We start from the raw sequence: 20,403 nt of genomic DNA on the forward strand, positions 1-20,403 counted from the left end.
GATTATCACATCTGCAGAACGGATGAAACCCTATGAAAACAAAAAAGTTGGAGGGTAACTCTTAACTTAAATAATTCAACATTTTAATTTAAATCAACACATACATGCCACAACTTAAATATATCACTTATATAATCTCGAAATATAAAAACGATATTGCATTTCTTCTTTGACGAATCCATTTAGCTGTCGAACAGATTTGTTTTATAACTTTCCACTGTGTTGTGTTTTGTGTAAAAGAGATGCGACCGGAGATATTAGAGTAGCACTTAGTTATATTTACTGAAGAGCAGAGCACAGGTTATGATAGCAATTCGTACCAACAGACATAAGCCCCGCCTACAGCGAGTCTGCGCATGTGCAGATTGCAAGTAAACATATATGGTTAACTGTTCAATATTACTGTGTCCACAGTCAATATTCTACACACTGATTTCCTTCTGTTTTTTAATCTTTTAAAAACATGTATGAATATACAGATATAACAGCAAAACTCAGGTGCAGCTGTCGTTTCTTTGTTTTGAGTCTGTCATCCGGGGTTCTTCCCGCCACAATTCACCGGAAGAAGGCCTGCGGACGCACCAGACGCGGGCGCTGATTGGCTCACAGGGGAGCCGGTCCGTGCTCTGATTGGTCGAGTGGATGACGTAATCCGCGCCTCGGCGCCTCAAGATTCGAATGCGTTCATCGTTTTGTTTTGTCTCTCAAAGCTCGACTACTTTTTGTCTCCTTGACAAAACCGACCGATTTCTCCTTCGTGTCCATCCTTCTACCGACATGCATGTGATCAAGCGAGGTAAGGCGTTTTTTTAACGCACATATTATACAATTTCCCCCAAATCTGCAAAAAAAAAAAAAAAAACGTTATTTCAGATGCTTATGCTAAAAAAAGGACATTTTTCAATTTCGCCACTCGATCCGTTCATATCAAGATATATATATATATATATATATATATATATATATATATATATATTTTTTTTATTATTTTTTTTAAAGGGAGGCGTCACAAACAAAGTTATTACATTAAATTAATCATCAGGGATCATTTGATCCCCAGACATTTTAAACCTCGTTATTCCTAAGATTAACAAAAAAAATCCAATACATTTGTTAATACAGAGTTATTGCTAATTAATTTTCCTTTTGTCGCCCTGTATCCATAACCAGAGACAGGTTTGGCTCTTTTTTTGAGGAGGGGAAACTGTACACGACCTGTTACTAAGAATCTGTATCTTGCGTTATTTATGCAAAACACACTCTTTGTCTTCCAGATGGACGCCAGGAGGGGGTCACGTTTGATAAAATCACATCTCGCGTCCAGAAGCTTTGCTACGGGCTCAACCCGGACTTTGTGGACCCTGTAAGTTCAGGCCGATCCGAGGTTCTTCCACCTGCTTCCCCCACGCGTTCCCGACCGCCGTCCCTTCTTCTCCCGCCGCCGCAGACGCAGATCACGATGAAGGTCACCCAGGGTTTGTACAGCGGGGTCACCACCGTGGAGCTGGACACCCTGGCGGCGGAGACGGCCGCCACCCTCACCACCAAGCACCCCGACTACGCCATCTTGGCGGCGCGAATCGCCGTGTCCAACTTGCACAAAGAGACCAAGAAAGTCTTCAGCGGTGAGTTCGAGATGTTCCTTCTGAAAAAGGATCCGGAGCCTTCGGGTTCTCCGGTGACTTTTCTTCTTCTTCTGCAGATGTGATGGAGGACTTGTACAACTACATCAACCCCTTGAATAAACGCCACTCGCCCATGATCTCCAAGAACACCCTGGACATCGTCCTAGAAAACAAGGCAGTAAGTGTGTGTGTGTGTGTGTCTTCTCCCGGTTACTTTTCACGGTTTCGCTACTTCACGGATTTGCATGGTGCATTGTGTTCCGCATTCTGATTGGCTAAAAAGTCACTCCGCTTCTTCTCTACCTGTGCGTCAATAACGTCGCAGTTTAATATGTACACGTACGTAAAACAGCTTGGCAAATTTACATGACGTACGTGCAAATTCTCTTGCAATTTCGAGTTTCTCTAAAACCCATAATGTTGACAAAATGCTCTGGAGCGACAAAAGCACCTTGCAGGGCCCAAAAGGCAGCGGAAGATGCTATCTATGGCAGATAAAGTTAAACTTCTGGACATGCTAAGGGAAGGTAAAAGCTATGCGGCTGTAGGTCGGCATTACGGAATGAATGAATCTTCCGTTCGTTCCATAAAGAAGGAAGAAAAAAACATAAGGACGACAGCAGCGAGAAGTTTTAATAAGGATGCAAAAAGGGTTGCAACTGTCCGCAATTTTTTTCATAATCATTTTTAATTGTCTCCCATTTAATCCAATTACTGGGGTCGCGGTGGGCGGAGCTAATCTCCGCAATTTGAAGCCTTCTGTTCACATTGATGATTAAAATTATTATTTGACAGTAGTACAGAAGTTATTTGTTGAAAAAAACATTTCTAAAGTACAGTACTTTTATCTGTGAAACAAATGATTGAGCCTGTAAAATGGTTTGTTCTTTCTTTTCAATGTATAATAGAGTATTTAATTGTATAATAATTGTAAAAAAAAAAAAATAAAGGTTTCTACTTCACGGATTTTGCCTATCACGGAATTCTTTTTGGAACGTAACCCCCGCGAAAAACAAGGTTATACTGTATCTCATTTCCTTAAAGCATTTTTCTCCGTCCTCCTGCAGCGCCTCAACTCCGCCATCATCTCCGACCGAGACTTTTCCTACAACTTCTTCGGTTTCAAGGTAACCCTCGCCGTGAGTCAGCGCCGCCGACCTCGCGAGACGATGCTAACCCGCCGTTTCCTCCGCAGACCCTCGAGAGATCCTACCTGCTGAAAATAAACGGCAAAGGTCGGGTATGCTGTCACTTTTCGACCGTAAACACCGCAACCGAGCTCCGTTATTCAAACCTCGCTGACGTCGCGCAGTTGCCGAGAGGCCGCAGCACATGCTGATGCGAGTGGCGGTCGGGATCCACGGCCGCGACGTCGACGCGGCCATCGAGACCTACGACCTGCTGTCGGAGAAGTGGTTCACGCACGCCTCCCCCACCCTCTTCAACGCCGGCACCAACAAGCCTCAGCTGTCCAGGTCCGGAAACCACAGGGCCGGTCGGAGCCCGTCGACCTCTTCGCCACCCCCGTCTGATCGGCGCCGTGTTTTTGTTTTTCCGCAGCTGCTTCCTGTTAGCCATGAGGGAGGACAGCATCGACGGCATCTACGACACGCTGAAGCAGTGCGCCCTCATCTCCAAGTCGGCCGGGGGCATCGGCCTGGCCGTCAGCTGCGTCCGAGCCACGGGGAGCTACATCGCCGGGGTGAGTCCCGGGGAAACCGGGTCAAGATTTCGGGTTATTCACACGTGTCGTGCCGTAACGCCGTTGTTAGTTTTATCCTTTTTTTTTTTTTTTTTTTTTTTTTTTCTTGGTTTGTTTTGTTTGTTTTCGTTGTTTTCGTCATTGCTTGTTGTGCCATTGTTGTGCCAGAGTTTCAAGTAAAAAACATAACAGTAATAGATAATAGTAGAAAGGAGGAAGAATAAGAAATATAATGAAGTATCAATTACTCTAATAAGAAATCGTTACTTCAATCTTTGTAGTTACTGCTAACAGTTAGACAATTCATTATATTTCTTATTCTTCCTCCTTTCTACTATTATCTATTACTGTTATGTTTTTTACTTGAAACTCTGGCACAACAATTTCCTTCGGGATTAATAAAGTTGTTCTTATTTCATCTCATCTCTCATGAATTGTCTTAACTGTAAGCAGTAACTACAAAGATTGATTTGTGGATTATTTATTTGTGGATGTCTTTTGCTATCTTTTAATTGTCTTTGAATCATCTCTTTGTTTATATTTATATTCATATTTATTGATACTATAACTGCTAAGCTGCTGTGACAAAATAAAGTTTACCTTATCTTATCTTAAGATGACACTCAAAATGATAAAAAATGAGTGGAAACAGCTGAACTGTACCCATCCAGTCTTATTTAAAACAAAAACAAAAATCACCAGAAAATATTTGAAAATAGAAAAATGAATCGTTTTGTTTTGAATTTAAACATTTATCTGTGTTTTTATTAGTTTTCTAGATAGTGGCTTTCCCGGTTTTTGATGACAGGTGCAGTTCTGCTTTATGGCCACTAGATGGCAGCATTTCAAATTTAAACATTTCTGCCGTAAATATTAGTCAAGACTAGCAGAAGCGATCCTTCAAAAAAAATTTAATATTAGCATATTAAACTATAGGAGAGTGTTTTGTCGGCCAAAGGGGTAATTATGGGATGTAAATCTAATTTCAGACCAACGGCACTTCGAACGGTCTGGTCCCGATGCTGCGGGTTTTCAACAACACGGCTCGATACGTCGACCAGGGCGGCAACAAGGTAACCACGGGACGGTTAGTGATGCTGATGTAACATGGTAGAGATTGTAATCGTGTGTGTGTGTGTGTTTGTGTGTGTGTGTGTGTGTGTGTGTCAGAGGCCCGGGGCGTTCGCCGTGTACCTGGAGCCGTGGCATTTCGACGTGTTCGAGTTCCTGGAGCTGAAGAAGAACACGGGCAAGGAGGAGCAGAGAGCCAGAGATCTGTTCTTCGCCCTGTGGATCCCAGATCTCTTCATGAAGAGAGTGGAGAGCAACCAGGTGGGCGGAGGCTGGAGGATCTTCTTCTTCTTCTTCTTCTTCTTCTTCTTCTTCTTCTTCTTCTCCTCTTCCTCCTCCTCTTCTTCTTCTTCTTTTCTTCTTTTCGCTGCTTGCTTCCTCTTCCTTTCTTCTTCTTCTTCTTCTTCTTCTTCTTCTCATCCTCTTCTTCTTCTTCTTCTTCTTCTCGCTGCCTCTTCCTTTTTTCTTCTTCTTCTTCTTCTTCTTCTTCTTCTTCTTCTTCTTCTTCTTCTTCTCGCTGCTTGCTTCCTCTTCCTTTTTTCTTCTTCTTGTCTTCTTCTCCTTTTTTCCTTTTTCTTCTTCTCATCCTCTTCTTCTTTTCTCCTCCTCCTCCTCCTCTTCTTTTCTTCTTCTCATCCTCTTTCTTCTTCTCCATTTTCTTCTTCTTTTCTCCTCCTCCCTCCACTTCTTCTTCTTTTCTTCTCCTGTTCTCTTCTTATACTTCTTCTACTCCTTCCTATCTCCATCTTTTCTCCTCCTCCTCCTTCTTCTTCCTCTTCTTCTTCTTCTTCTTCCTCCCACTCCTCTTCCTCTTCTTTTTGCTGCTTGCTTCTTCTTCTTTTCTCCTCTTCTTCTCCTTTTTCTTCTTCTTCCTTCCACTCCTCTTCCTCTTCTTCTTCTTCATCTTCTTCTCCTTTCATCTTTTCTCCTTCTTTTCTCCTCTTCCTCTTCTTCTTCTTCTTCTTCCTCCTCTTCCTCTTCTTCTTTTTCTTCTTCTTCTTCTTCTTTTCTCATCTTCCTTCTCCTTCTCCATCTCCTCATCCTCTCCATCATCTTGTGCAGGACTGGTCCCTGATGTGTCCTGGCGAGTGTCCCGGGCTGGAGGAGTGCTGGGGATCAGAGTTTGAGGAGCTCTACACTCGGTGAGAAGAAGCCCACCTTCTAAGCGTCGCTTCCTCTCCTCAACCGCTCACCTCCCGTCCCGGATCTCCTCAGGTACGAGCGCGAGGGCCGGGCCAGGCGTGCGGTGAAGGCCCAGCAGCTCTGGCACGCCATCATCGAGTCGCAGACGGAGACCGGCACGCCGTACATGCTCTACAAGGACGCCTGCAACCGGAAGAGCAACCAGCAGAACCTGGGGACCATCAAGTCCAGCAACCTGTGCACGGAGATCCTGGAGTTCACCAGCAAGGAGGAGGTCCGGCCCGAGGTCCGCCGTACTCCCCCTCCCGCCCCGGCGCTATTTGAACTTCCCGCCGCTTGCAGGTCGCCGTGTGCAACTTGGCGTCCATCGCGCTCAACATGTACGTGACCCCGGAGCGGAGCTTCGACTTCAACAAGCTGGCGTCCGTCACCAAGGTCATTGTGCGGAACCTCAACAAGATCATCGATATCAACTACTACCCGGTGGTGGAGGTAGGCTCGACCCCGCCGCCGCCGCCGCCGCCCGCCCGCCCGCAGCGCCGGCGCTGACCGCCAACCTCCCGATCTCCAGGCCGAGAGGTCCAACAAGCGCCACCGTCCGATCGGAATCGGCGTGCAGGGTTTGGCCGACGCCTTCATCCTCATGCGCTTCCCCTTCGAGAGCCAGGAGGCCCAGCGGCTCAACGTCCGCATCTTCGAGACCATCTACCACGCCGCCCTGGAGGCCAGCTGCGAGCTGGCGGCGGAACTCGGCCCGTACCGGAGCTACGCCGGCTCCCCCGTCAGCAAGGGGGTACGTGGTCTACCAAAGATCTTCAGGGATCATCGGATGTTGGCTGATGTTCTTCTCCGTCCAGGTCCTCCAGTACGACATGTGGGGCCGAACCCCGACCGACCTCTGGGACTGGAAAGCTCTGAAGGAGAAGATCGCAAAGTGAGATCCTCCTCGGACGCTTCCTCCCGCCATCTCCTCCTCCTCGGCCTCCTCCCTGATCTTCTCCCGCTTCTTCTGCAACCTCAGGCACGGCGTGAGGAACAGCCTTCTCCTGGCGCCCATGCCCACCGCCTCCACCGCCCAGATCCTGGGCAACAACGAGTCCATCGAGGCCTACACCAGCAACATCTACACCCGCAGGGTCCTCTCCGGGGAGTTCCAGGTCAGCGCCGCCCCGGCCGCCGCTCTCCGCCCCGTCGGTCGGACCGGTTTTTGACGCCTCTCCGTCCGCAGGTGGTCAACCCTCACCTCCTGAAGGACCTGACGGAGATGGGGCTGTGGGGCGAGGAGATGAAGCACCAGCTGATCGCTCACAACGGCTCCATCCAGGTGAGACACCTCGCCGAAGGGGGACGGTGGAGAACATCTGGAGGTTTTTATGGACAATAATGAGGATCGCTATGGTCGCCCAGGAACAACAACCTGCAGCTAAACGCTCCAAAAACAAAAGATCTAATCGTTGATTTTTCACACCCAAAACACCCTGTTGAGCCGCATTTTGTAATAACGGTGCATTTTGTAATAAACGTCCAAAATGTATTTAAAGAAGAATCACTTCTGCTAGTCTTGACTAATATTTACAGCAGAAATGTTTAAATTTGAAATGCTGCCATCTAGTGGCCATAAAGCAGAATTGCACCTGTCAACAAAAACTGGGAAAGCCACTATCTAGAAAACTAATAAAAACACAGATAAATGTTTAAATTCTTAACAAAACGATTCATTTTTCTATTTTCAATACTTCATTTTGTAATAAACTGTCACATTTTGTAATAAACTGCCCCAACGCATTTTGTAATAAATTTTGCTGCATTATGTAATAAGTTATTACATTTTGAGAAGATTGTTACAAAATGCACTCGCAACTTTTTTTATTCTCTAGGAAATGTAATAACATGGAATTTATAGAATATTCTCTGTTAATGCAACCTTTGAATAGTGTACTGATGGTAATTGCTAAGTACTGCTACCAGGCTAATGCAGTGATACTAATAATAGGCCTAGCTTTTCCAAACACTTTAAAGTAAAATAAAATACATTTAACAAACTTATGCTTTAGAATTGTTATTACATAATGCACCATGTTATTACATTTCCTAGAAAATAAAAAAGTTGCAAGTGCATTTTGTAATAATCTTCTCAATATGTAATAACTTGTTACATAATGCGGCAAAATTTATTACAAAATACGTCGGGGCAGTTTATTACAAAATGCGGCTTTATTACAAAATAAAATGAAAAGGTTGTTACATTTTGGACGTTTATTACAAAATGCACTGTTATTACAAAATGCGGCTCAACACACCCATCTCCATCAACTATGATCCCATAGCCGTCATGGACTCATTCACATTTCTTGGGTCAAACATCACTTACACACTAAAATTCAAACAGCACTCAGAAGAAGTCTATAAAAAAAGCCAACAAAAGACTGTTTTTCCTCAAAAAAATTCAACGTGAGACACAATATTCTCCTCCAGTTCTACACAGCCATAATTGAAAGTATCCTGACCTCATCAATAATAGTCTGGTAACTTGGACAGTCAGTCACGCTCAAAAGAAGCAACAAGACTAGCATGCCTAACCAGCATCAGGTTAGGCAGCAAGTTAGGCTATGCAGTGTGTGTGTACGTTTGTGTTTGTCTTTGTCCAAAAAAAAAAAAAAAAAACTCACTAACCCAAGCTTACTGTTCTGTATATTTCCTGTGCATCGTGTATTTGCAAGTGTATTCGCAGTCCTTATGTCCTCTATTGTAAGTCGCTTTGGATAAAAGCGTCTGCCAAATGCAATGTAATGTAATGTAATCAAAACGTCAACGCATTATCAGTAAATCACCCAGAATCATGGCTCACACTCTTCCTCCCATACACACTCTGTATCAAAGACGCATCACACAACGTTCAATCAAAATCTCTTCACACCACACACACCCTGCACATACACTCGTGCCCTCTGGGAGGCGCTACAGGTCTCACACAACCAAATCTGTCAGATTTAAAAACAGCTTTTTTTCCAACAGTTATAAAGACTTTGAACAAATCACTGTTCCGTGGCCTAAATAAATGTTTCTGATTCTGATCTTCGACAGAACGTGCCGGGGATTCCGGCTGATCTGAAGGCGTTGTACAAAACGGTGTGGGAGATCTCGCAAAGGACGGTGCTGAAGATGGCGGCGGACCGCGGCGCCTACATCGACCAGAGCCAGTCCCTCAACATCCACATCGCCGAGCCCAACTACGGCAAGCTGAGCAGCATGCATTTCTACGGGTGGAAGCTGGTGAGTCCAGACCGCCGCCGCCGCCGCCATCGGAGGCGGAGCCAATCCTGAAAAACCCGTGTTTCTTCCGCCCAGGGTCTAAAGACGGGGATGTACTACCTTCGGACGAAGCCCGCCGCCAACCCCATCCAGTTCACGCTCAACAAGGAGAAGCTGAAGGCGAGGCGTGCGGAGGAGCGCGCCGAGGAGCTCAACGCCGCCGCCGCCGCCGTGGCGTGTTCGCTGGCCAATAAGGACGAGTGCACGATGTGCGGATCCTGAGCGCGCTCCATAACCCCCCCGCTCCGAACCCCTCATGTGTTTTGGAAAGACTTTCAGGAGTACAGATGCCCCTTCGCCTCTCCAGTGAGCCGGATGTTAGCCTGCTAGTTAGCTTAGCATAATGACCGGCAGCTTTGCCTCTGTCACGCTCGTCGGCTTTAACATTGCCGGTGTTCTTGCTTCTTGTTGAAAAAAAAAAAAAAAAAAAATGGATCACCCGAGGCTTAAAGCTATTTAATATTTGTCGGGTTTTTATCAACAGACTTTTAAAAAAAAATTTTATATTTTGATTTTTCCGCATAATGAATAGGAAATATTGAATTGTGTTGTTTTTGCGTGTGCGTAATGATGAATTAATGCTTTGTAGGAAATGTAAAATTTGCTTTTTTATCCAATGGGAGGAGGTAATAAAACAACTTGTTGACGAGGCTCAGCTTCATTATTTCAATATTTCATTTTATAACAGCTGCATGTGCAATATTTTTTTCATACTCTTGTGCACTCCTTAAGACACTTTATAGCCTGGACTTGTTACTTAGACACTTTATAGTTTATTTGTATTTCTTATTCTCCCCCGTTTTTTTTTTACTGTTTATACAATTTTCTACTATTATTTATTATTGTTATGTTTTTCTTGTAACTCTGGCACAACAATTTCCTTTGGGATAAATCAAATTGTTATTATTATTCCCTGCCTCGAAACCCAAGGCTAACCTCGCTAACCCGCAAGGATGCTAACGGGAAGTGTTTCCTGCGAATGGTACTTCGCTACTTTGTGGATTAGAATTTTTTTTTATCATGAAATATCCATAGTCTAGCCTAAGAAGAAAAAAAAAACTAAAAATAATAAAATATGAGATCTTTGCTAAACAAAGATACCCGGCATTGCGAACTCGCTGCTACCATTTTAGCCAGTGTGAGATCTCATACGACACACCATTGGCTAAGTAGATGTGTACTCGGCGTGCTATTGGCTGATTGAGCATGTCTTTCCTTGTGCTGATTGGTTCATGGACAGAAGCAGCTGATCTTGTCGGTCGTGCCCAGCGTGCACGTTGGCTAAGCGTTAATGCTGTCCACTTGGCGCTATTTGTGAAAGCGATACCCCCACACTCCTGAACGTCTGCTACAGACCCCAAGCGTAGCAAGAAGATGCTAACGATTGCTAAAAAGATAAACCTTCTCGACATGTTAAAGGAAGAAGTTTGGGAAGCGTAATACAGTCGCCCATGGGTTGATAACGGTTTTTGGGAGTTTTTTTTGAGGGTTGGTATATCTGTAAATAGCATCAAAATGATCTTGTGAGGGTGCATTGTATTCTACAATTGCTCTTAGCGCAGCGGTTAGCAAGCGCTAATAACAAGTCCCCGGTTGAATTCCCACAAGGGGGTCGATCCGTCCAAAAACAAGCTGGAGGTTCAACGGAGACTAAATTGTAAGTCTATCAGTGGCCCTGTGATTGGTCCAGGGGGAACCCCACCTCTCGTCCAATCACAGCTGGGATTGGATGCGGTACCCTTGATGAATAAACGTTATTAGCATTGAAGCTAAAGGGGTCATTTTCAATCATCGTGTCTCCACCCAACGGATCCGGATAGGTGGTTTCCGTGGACACGGGGGGGGGGGGTTGCTTTATTTTGTAATGTTCCTGCTGGGATGGCGGTTTGGTTTTGTTGTTTTTCCAAGTCCCCGCCGGGGCCGAGATGTTTCTCTTCAGGCGGTGAATTAATGAAGCCCCGGGTTTCACCTCCAGGGGGCAAAGCAAGCCGAGACCTGCTCCTGCAGGAAACAACTGGCGTTATATCCGAATAAATCAGAAAGTAACCAAACACGCAGTATTGCATCAGTGTTGCTATGGTAACTGAAGGAGCAGGCTTGACCTTTGTGGAGAAAAACTGAAGACGGAGAAGGTGCTGAACAGAAGTTTAATAAGACTTTTTTTGTTTTCTAATAAAGACCCATGCTATTCCCATTAGCATTTAGCCATGTCATGTAAGAGCCTTGGCGCTAAAGAGGTGAACGGCGGCGTAAGCGAGGTTAAGAAGACAAAGCGTCTTTCTTTCCCCCGGTGAGGCTTGTGACGAGGCATTTCCACGCTTCCCGCGGTTTAAACCTCCTGAAAGGGCGACTTGTTGAAAGCGGGAGGCGAAACACCGCTTTTTTTTTTTCTGGAAGACGGCGGCTCCTCCGTCAGCGCTCACCTGAGGCGATCCTGACATTTTCAAGCGCTTTTGCGGTTTCAGACGCTTAAAACAGGATTTAAATGTATAAAGCTAACTTAGCCTAGCCCGGCAGCGCCACAAGATCGTGGTAGTCATCAGACCCGACGGTGCTTCCGTGGACGAAAGTGTACAAAAACACATTTTCGGCCATTTGCTTGCGGGAATAAACTTCTCAAACGTGGACGCCATTTTTTCTAAAATGATCCTAAGAGGGATCCAGATTTAGCGCCGTCTTGGAAGGACCGTTAAGAAGTCGTTTAAGCTGAACAATGAATCTGTGTATGTACGTAGCCGAGGCACGTTTGTATTTACGTACGTTTATGTAACATATGCATTTACGTAAGTAACGTTAGCATAAATTAGCCTTCACGTGTTGTTTTCATTGTCAAAACAGAATTATGGCCATTTTGGCTTTAACATGAAAAATAAACAAACAGGGCAATGTGTTAACTTTCAAAGCTCATAGCATTAGCGTAGCCTCCAAATATGGATTGACCGTTGGAAGAACAGTCTTGCTTTCTTTTGTAGAGATCTTATGTAGATCTTATTTTGCGATATCAGCATCTGTTACTGGAGAATCAGCTGCGATTTCCACCTCAAAATGGCGTCTTCATACCATCATGGCGTTCACGGCGGCTGCCATCGCTGCGCTTTCAACATCAGTCGGCGCTAGCGAGCTTCTGTAGATATGGAAGATGCAATATATACTGTTATTAGCGTGCTACCGTGGCTCAGTCGGTGTTATCTGCATGTTAGCGTTGTGCTCTGGTCGGCTAAATCACTTGGATAGATAAAAGCTGCGTGTTGCTATGCCACGGTTCTGCTGTTAGCAAAGACGCTCGGCTTCAGTCGCGCTAGCGGTGCGTTACCAAGCTACCGTGGCCTAATTCATGCTAGCTGTGCAAAGATTCTGTGTTCCGGTAAATATGTACTTTATAAGGCCCGTCCAATCAAAATGCCTCAGGTTAGCTTCCATCAGCCTGGAAGCTAATCCCATAATGTAGCAGCTTTTAGTCTTTACCCAGATTTTTCCCTCCAGATGGGACAAAAGTCTTTTCCATGATGGACTCAGTCAACAAATCGCAAGGTGGAGTTCCACAGGGTTTCGATCTCACACACACACACACACACACACACACACACACGTATATATATATATATATATAAAAAGATGCATCCAAGATGGCGTCGTTTACGCCCTCATGATGACCCCGTCGATGGATCCTTCCCCCTCCTGGGAGCCGAAGCCCGTGTCCCGGGAGCTGCTGCTCCCGGTCGGCGACGGAATCGACTTTTTCGGCGCCGGTTTGTCGGCGTCGCCCCTGGCAACCACTCGTTCCGCGACGTTGTACTCCAACTGTCTGCCCTTCGTCCTCCTGGCCTCCACTTTTACCTCCGCCGGCTCCGCCTCGACGAATTTCCCCTCGGCCTGGTCACAAGTCGCCTCCTTGGGGTTCCCGTCCACCGTCGCCTCGGCAACCGCCTCCCCTCCCCTCCTCGGCTCCGCCTCCTCCCACGCCACGTCGGACGCTACCTTTTCCTCTTCGTGAGCTGAACCGCCACCAGCCCCCTCCTCCTCCTCCTCGCTTTCGCCATCATCTCTTTCTCCCGTCTCCCCTCCGCTGTCGTCGCCCCCGGCGACGCCCCGGCCCTCCTCCATCTTCACCACATCGTAGTCCGACACCGGCCTGGAAGCGTCCGAACTCTCCCCGCCGTCCGTCTCACCGAAGCCCGCCGCCTCCTCCTCCTCCACCTCCACCTCCTCCTCGCCGTGGTGCACCGTGATTTTGGCGTTCTTCGCGCCGCCGAAACCCCTGAAGTTGTTCTTGGCCCCGATGATGTACGTCCCCAGGAACGAGGAGGCGTCCCTGGCCAGGGCGTCGCCGTCGCCGTCGCTCAGCAAGCGCTGGTGGAGCAGCTTCATGTCGGCGTGCATCCTGCCGATGGTTTTGCTGAGCTCGGTGATCCGGTTGCCGATATCTGAAGACCAATCGACGCCGTCATTACATAGTAATAACACGCTTACGACGCGTTAATTACCGTTTCAAAATGGCCGCCACGTACCTTTCCTCTTGGTTTCCTTGAACTCCCTGCGGGCCGACTCGATGTAGCGCTGCACCAGAGCCCCGATCACCTGCTGTCGGTACGGCACCTGGGCCTCCTCGCCGTCCTTCTTGCGGGACTGCGTGAAGAACCCACGGCGGATACTTTACCCCTGCATGTTAGCACGTTAGCACGTTAGCACACGCACTTACCGCGGAGGCTACCGGGGGGTATCTCTTCTCGGAGTTGCAGGAGAGGCAGCAGCAGATCCGCTTGAAGATCCCCCTGGAGGACGTTCGGGGAGGAAGAGTCAGCCCAACAGGAAAATAAAAAATGGAATCAGACCAAAACGGGACCGGAAAATATCACCTCAACATGTAGAAGACGGCTTTGGGCGAGGGGATGATGTTGAAGGGCACCGGCATGGTGAGGCCCTCCCTGAAGTAGCTGAGGTAGAGCTTCGAGCGGGCGAACTTCCACTCCACGTCCGCGTCGTCCTGGAAAAAGCCGACACGGGATAAAAATCACGGGATCGGGGCGCCGTCGGAGAACCCGCGGGTCGGTTTCCTCGCCTCGATCTTCTGGAAGGAGTTGGTGATCATGGCGATGAGCATGTTGAGCAGGACGATCACGATGACCAGCGTGAAGATCCCGTAAAGGATCCGCCCGACGAACTCGGCCAGGACGAACCGCGGCATGTCCACGTAGTCCTGGTTGGCCACGCCGAACATGGTCCAGAACAGGAAGTGGAAGGTCTCGTTGAACCTGCGGGGAAGAGAAACGTCGCCGTGTAATCTGATTACATCTTTTGGGATTCATATGCGTCCCATTGGGCGACGGGTTCAAACTGTTTTCTTCTAATCTAATTAGCAAGGCTGTCACTCGGGGCACATGATACATTAGCGTGTCGAATTAGCGCGCGCAGGTTAGCATCCGCTGGGAAGAAGCAGCGGGACCCGCGAGGCCGAACGCTTCGTCTTAATTACGACACCGGAGACCAAAACGTGACGAATTTTGTTTATCTGTCCATCGCCACCTGTTGGTCGATCGCAAAGGTAGATGGCGAGCTAGCGTGTTAGCGACTTAGCCTTTTAAATATAAGAAAGGGGATTAAAATGAGCTAAAATGTATGGCTTCCTCTGTGGGAGTAGAACTCTCGATTTATCTATAAATTAACATCGTTTTATATCATTTTGATTTTCATGCTAAAAAAGATATTAGATATATAATTAATAATAGATATTTGGACCTGGCGACCGGAGAAGAGTGTTAAAAAAGACGTTTTATTTCAGGAAAACTTGCAAAATTCGCCCTTCTCTGTGGAAGATTTGGCAATTTTAACGGCAAACGGCGCCCAAATCCGGTTGCCACGACGATAAGATTTCAACAAGAATCCCTCAAAATAGTCATTTCCCCTCCCCCTTGCGTCCGTACCTGCCCAGATGCGGCGAGACGACGTAGGGCACGTAGACGTTGTTGATGCCGCAGAGGAACGCCGTCCCGATGATCATCAGTATGAACATGAACCTGGAGGTCGGAGAGACGGCGTTGACGGCGGAAGCGGCGCCGGGCCTTCCCCGCGCACGCCGCTCCGAAACCGCCTCACCTCATCATGTCGTCGATCATCTTGCCGATGGAGATCTGCAGGGTCCCCAGGGACTCGTGCGCGGGGAGGATGTACGCCAGACGGGTGAAGCTCAGCATGCTGGTGACGGCGAAGAGAACCTCGGCGATGAGCTGCGGATCCTCCTGGTGCCAGTCTTCTCGCACTGCGGGCGGGGAAAAAAAAAAAAAATGGATGGACGGATGGAACGGCGAGGACGCCGCGAGACGGCGAGCTCTACCTGTCTGGGTGAAGTAGGCGCACTCCTCGGCGCGGGTGGCGTCCGGGCACAGGAAGTAGCCCTTGAGCAGGATGAGGACGCGCAGCACGAAGGACGCCAGGTACATGCTGAGCACCATCACGTCCAGGCAGTTCCACCAGTCCAGGAAGTAGCTCCGCAGACCTTCGATCCAAACCTCCTTGCACTCGTACCAGAAGAAACCGACCACCCAGACCATGTGGATGGAGCTGTGGAGCATGTTCTGCTGCCTGGACGCGAATTTGTCTCGGTACATCTCCATGGTGATGGACTCTCCCAGCAGCGTGATGAGGAACCACAGGTAGGACGCCGAGTGCAGGAGGAACTTGATCACGGGGATCTTCAGGGTTTTTCCGACCTGGTGGGACCCAAGGGAGATGGTCACGTGGTCGTTATGAGCGAATGGGTGACGGCGACGGCGACGGACGCCACCTTGGATTTGGGCGCCACCCAGTAGACGAGGCAGAGGACGGGCATGGTGAGGAAGATCACGATGGAGACCAGCAGCTTCCAGGCCGTCCGGCTGCCGCGCCAACCGGACAGGTTGCCGCACCAGATGGAGGAGAGGACCTGCTGGCAGATGGGATGGGCAACGAACTGGAAACACACACACACATGCACACACGCACACACACGCACACACACATGCACACTTTAAGTGACAAAGGATAACAGGTAGCAGCTGTCTCTCAATCACAAACACAAAAACATACAGACATACTCATGTGTACACACACATGCACGCACACACGCGCACACACACACACACACACACACACACACACACACACACATACACACACACACACAAACTTTAAGTGACACAGCATAACAGGTAGCAGCTGTCTCTCACTCACACACAAATAAACATACACACATACACATGTTTGTACACACACACACACACACACGCACACACACACACGCACGCACACACACATGCACACACACACACGCGCGCACACACACACACACACACATTTTAAGTGACACAGGATAACAGGTAGCAGCTGTCTCACTCACACACACAAAAACATACAGACATACTCATGTGTACACCTACACACATACACACACACACACACACACACTTTAAGTGACACAGGATAACAAGTAGCAGCTGTCTCTCACACACAAATAAACATACACACATACACATGTTTGTACACACACACACACGTACGCACGCACGCACACACACATGCACGCACACACGCACAAGCACACACACACACACACACTTTAAGTGACACAGGATAACAGGTAGCAGCTGTCTCACTCACACACACAAAAACATGTACATATACACGTGTGTGTACACCTACACACACACACACACACGCACGCACACACACACTTTAAGTGACACAGGATAACAAGTAGCAGCTGTCTCTCACTCACACACACAAAAACATACACACGTGTGTGTACACACACACACACACACACATACACACGGCCACAGTTCCTGCAAATGACAGCGTCATCAGGCGATTCCTTTTACTTTCGGCCCATTTTCACATGTTGGTTTTTTATTCATATTTTTATTAATTATTTATTATATAGATATAATATTATATTTATTATAATGTTTATTTATTAATTATTAGCAATATTGTTTATTTTGGCAGATTTTGGCAAAACAGAAAAAAAATCGGGAGGGTAGTAATGAGGAAGTGAGCAAAAATGTTGTTTTTAAGTTTTTGAACAAATAAATAAAACATGAAACTGAGATACATTTATTGAAATTCATTAAAAATGGATAAATTATCTAGATAAGAATTCAGAAGAGATGAAAAATCATTTTGAAAATAATTTAAAATTAGTTCCAAAAATGAAAATAAAAAAAATAAGCAGTGAAAAGTAAAAGAGAAAATCAGCGAAAAAAAACAATCCTAAATAAATATTGGGAAACGTATTCATCTTGATAATAAAATATAAATGATGCAATTTTTAAAAAAAAATAAAGGATTGTGAGATGAAATCAGAAAAAAAAAATAAATAAGGGGAAAAAAAAAAAAAAAAAATTAAATTGCATCCCGTTGCAGATTTTACCCAATCGATTAGCATTATCACGAGCTAACCCGCTAATTCCCCCCCGGCTGATTTCTCGGGGTCACCTGCTTCTGGTTGTAGTTGACGGCGAGGCGCAGCCGCGACAGGTTGGGGATCCCCTCCTCGAAGGCCTGCTCGTCCGCCTCCTCGCCGCAGCTGTTGAGGATGGTGGTCACCTCGCTCTGGTTGCGGCACATCCCCAGAAGCTCCACGGCGAACTCCTGGCAGAGCTCCTCCAGGCTCAGATACTGAGGCTGCGGACGGAGAAGGGAAGCTGACGGACCCGGCGGGACCGAAGTGGACCCGGGAGGACCCGGGCGGATCTTCTCACCTTGAACTCCGGCTCCTTCTGGGAGAGGTTGCGCAGCTCCCGGCTGAGGCTGAAGGCGGTGAGCATGGCGTCGTCCGAGGTGATGGACAGGTAGGCGCGGCTGGCGATGCCGCGGTACGTGTTGATGCGGGACAGCGAGAACTTGAGGAGGTCGTACTGCCGGCCGTTGCGGCACTCCAGGCAGGCGCAGGAGATCTTGTGCGGCCACGGGATGCCGTGACCCTTCTGGGTGAGCATGGTGACGATGTCGTACAGGTCCTTCTGGCACGCCAGCGTCAGCGGCGTGACGCCGGGGGCGAACTGCGAGTTGTCGATGGAGCGGTCAAAAATCGCCTGGGAGAAGGAACGCACGTCCATCTTGTTGCCCTTCTCCTGGTCCAGCCGGTCCAGGAGGTGCTTCACCACCCGCGGCTGGTCGGTATCCACGGCGACCAGCAGGGCCTCGTGGATCTGCCGGAAATCGAACTTGACGCCGCGCAGCAGCGCCACCATGGTGTCCTCGCTGCCCAGGCGGATGGAGAGGTTGAGCGCTTCCCTCCACAGCCGGTCCTCCGACTCGTCCAGCTGGCGGACGATGCCGTCGCCCGTCTTCAGCAGGCCGCGCACCAGCTCCAGCTTCCCCTCCACGATGGCGGGCAGCAGCTCCGGGGGAAACTGCAGCTTCTTGTTCATGATCTCGCGCCATTGGTCCGGCTGGCGGACGGACGGGGCGGGGGGAAACATCAGCGCGCGTCAGACGCACCACCCGCCTTCGCCGCTCGGGTTCATCGAGGGGGAGTTGCCGCGACGACCCGATCCGCGCTTCGATCTCGGGGTTATGCGTCACGACACGGTAATAAACGTAAAACGCCTATGAGACGTCTATGTTGTTTCAAAAAAAAAAAAAAAAAAAAAAAAAAAAAGGCAGTAATGGCTGCTTTCAAATTCTATTAAAAAGATTTATGAGTTTTATAACTTAAAAAAAAAAAAATGTTTTAAAAATATAAATTAAAAAAAAAAAAAGGCTCCAGGTGGGTGTAATAAGAGTTAATTTATCGTGAGATGTCAAATTCAGGTTTAAATCAAAATAATAAAAAATATACAATTTCATTTAAAAAAAAAAAAAAAAAAGAGGGGATACCTCTTTTTTAAATAATGGCTAAAAAAAAAAGAAAAAAAAAAGGCTCCAGTGTTAATTTATCATGAGATGTCAAATTCAGGTATTAATACAATTAATAAAAATATACAATTCAATTTAAAAAAAGACAGTAATGGCTGCTCTCAATTCTATAAAAAAAAGATTTATGAATTTTATAACTTAAACAAAAAAAGGTTTTAAAAATATAAATTAAAAAAAAAAAAAAGGCTCCAGGTGGGTGTAATAAGTGTAATTTTATCGTGGGATGTCAAATTCAGGTTTTAATACAATTAATAAAATAAAATATACAATTCAAAAAAAAAATAAAATAAAAGAAATGGCTGCTCTCAAATTCAATAAAAAAGATTTATGAATTTTATAACTTAAAAAAAAAAAACGTTTTTAAAAATATAAATAAAAAAAAAAAGGCTCCAGGTGGGTGTAATAAGTGTTAATTTATCATGAGATGTCAAATTCAAGTTTTAACACAATTACTAAAAAAATTTACAATTTAATGAAATAAAATAAAAATGAATACATAAAATTAAAAAAAAAGAAGGGGTGCTTCATGATTAAATAATGGCTTTTTAAATAAAAAAAAGATAATATAAAAGATAAACTAACGAGTCCTCCTGTGCAACTCTGGGTGTGTAACGACACCGCAATAATCTGAAATTGTTTACGTGATGTTGAATTAATTTCTTATTATTAAAAAAAGAGAAAGGCTGCATTTTAACTCAATTATCACTTTAAAAATGATTAAAAAAAAGATTTAAAACGTTAAAAGAAGCCGATGAATCGTCCTTCTGTGCGGTTCCAGGTGTTACAACACACCAGGGTGTAACAACACGGTAAAAAGTGTTAATGGCGAAAGAGAAATTCATTTTAATAATAAAAGAAGTTTGCTTTCTCATTCAATGGCCACTTAAAGTAAAATAAAATAAGTAAATAAATAAAAAGAAGCCGATGGATCGTCCTTTTGTGCAGCTCCAGGTGCGTAATGACAGTAATAAACTGGATTTGCTAATGCAATATCTAATTTATTTCTAATTATTATAAAAAGGCCTGCTTCCTGTTTCAATAATGACAATAAAAAAAAAATCAAATAAAAGATAAATAAATAAAAAGAAGGCGATGAATCGTTCTCCTGAGCAGGTGTGTAATGACTCAGTAATAATCGTAAATTGCTAATGAGATATCTAATTTATTTCTAAAGATTAAAAAAAAAAAAAAGATAAGAGCTACTTTCTAATTCGATCAACACTTTTTAAAAAAATGGAAAAAATAAAAAAAACAGAATAAAAAAATTAAAAAAGGAGCAAATGAATAGTCCTTCTGTGCGTCTCCGGGGGCGGAGTTACATAACACACACCCGCATAAGAAAAGAAAAGAAAAGAAAAGAAAAGAAAAGAAAAGAAAAGAAAAGAAAAGAAGAGAAAAGAAAAGAAAAACGGATAAATGGAGGAGAGGAGGACGCTAGGCAGGAAGAGACTCTCTTACCGTGAGGTTTTCCATTCCTGGTGAGGAGCAGGAGGACACAGCAGGAAGGAGAAGAAGAAGAAGAAGGAGAAAAAGGAGAAGAAGAAGGAAAAGTGGAAGGAAGACGCTCACATCCTGGAGATGCGTGAAGAAGAATCGGTGTTTCCCTCAGCGTGAAGCAGCGCAGGAGAAAAACACAAGTACTAGAAGAAGGAGTTC

The 20,403-nt window shown here is 46.1% G+C and overlaps 2 protein-coding genes across 2 annotated transcripts; one reads left to right on the top strand and one right to left on the bottom strand.

The window, feature by feature from the left end:
* The first annotated feature begins 635 nt into the window (after window positions 1-635).
* Window positions 636-9,471, top strand: LOC147213746 (ribonucleoside-diphosphate reductase large subunit-like). Its single transcript, XM_086142368.1, has 19 exons — window positions 636-796; window positions 1,275-1,363; window positions 1,448-1,625; window positions 1,703-1,803; window positions 2,693-2,752; window positions 2,821-2,860; window positions 2,938-3,100; window positions 3,186-3,327; window positions 4,317-4,400; window positions 4,498-4,659; window positions 5,461-5,540; window positions 5,614-5,815; window positions 5,884-6,033; window positions 6,113-6,334; window positions 6,399-6,475; window positions 6,563-6,698; window positions 6,770-6,865; window positions 8,626-8,814; window positions 8,890-9,471. Exons 1-19 carry the CDS (start codon window positions 679-681, stop codon window positions 9,073-9,075), a joined length of 2,475 nt encoding a protein of 824 aa, XP_085998494.1. The 5' UTR covers window positions 636-678; the 3' UTR covers window positions 9,076-9,471.
* A 1,567-nt stretch (window positions 9,472-11,038) lies between these two features.
* LOC147213747 (short transient receptor potential channel 2-like) lies at window positions 11,039-18,525 on the bottom strand. Its single transcript, XM_086142187.1, has 11 exons — window positions 17,589-18,525; window positions 17,323-17,511; window positions 15,635-15,799; window positions 15,185-15,560; window positions 14,947-15,109; window positions 14,775-14,867; window positions 13,913-14,105; window positions 13,710-13,837; window positions 13,553-13,625; window positions 13,362-13,479; window positions 11,039-13,277 (listed from the first exon to the last, which is right to left on the bottom strand). The coding sequence occupies exons 1-11, from the start codon at window positions 18,309-18,311 to the stop codon at window positions 12,490-12,492; spliced, it is 3,009 nt and encodes a 1,002-aa protein (XP_085998313.1). The 5' UTR covers window positions 18,312-18,525; the 3' UTR covers window positions 11,039-12,489.
* Window positions 18,526-20,403: the final 1,878 nt, after the last annotated feature.

The sequence above is a fragment of the Fistularia commersonii genome, chromosome 35 (genome assembly GCF_037954325.1).
Source record: "Fistularia commersonii isolate RoL2024-O1a breed Wild chromosome 35, RoL_Fcom_v1.0, whole genome shotgun sequence".
NCBI classification, from domain to species: domain Eukaryota; kingdom Metazoa; phylum Chordata; class Actinopteri; order Syngnathiformes; family Fistulariidae; genus Fistularia; species Fistularia commersonii.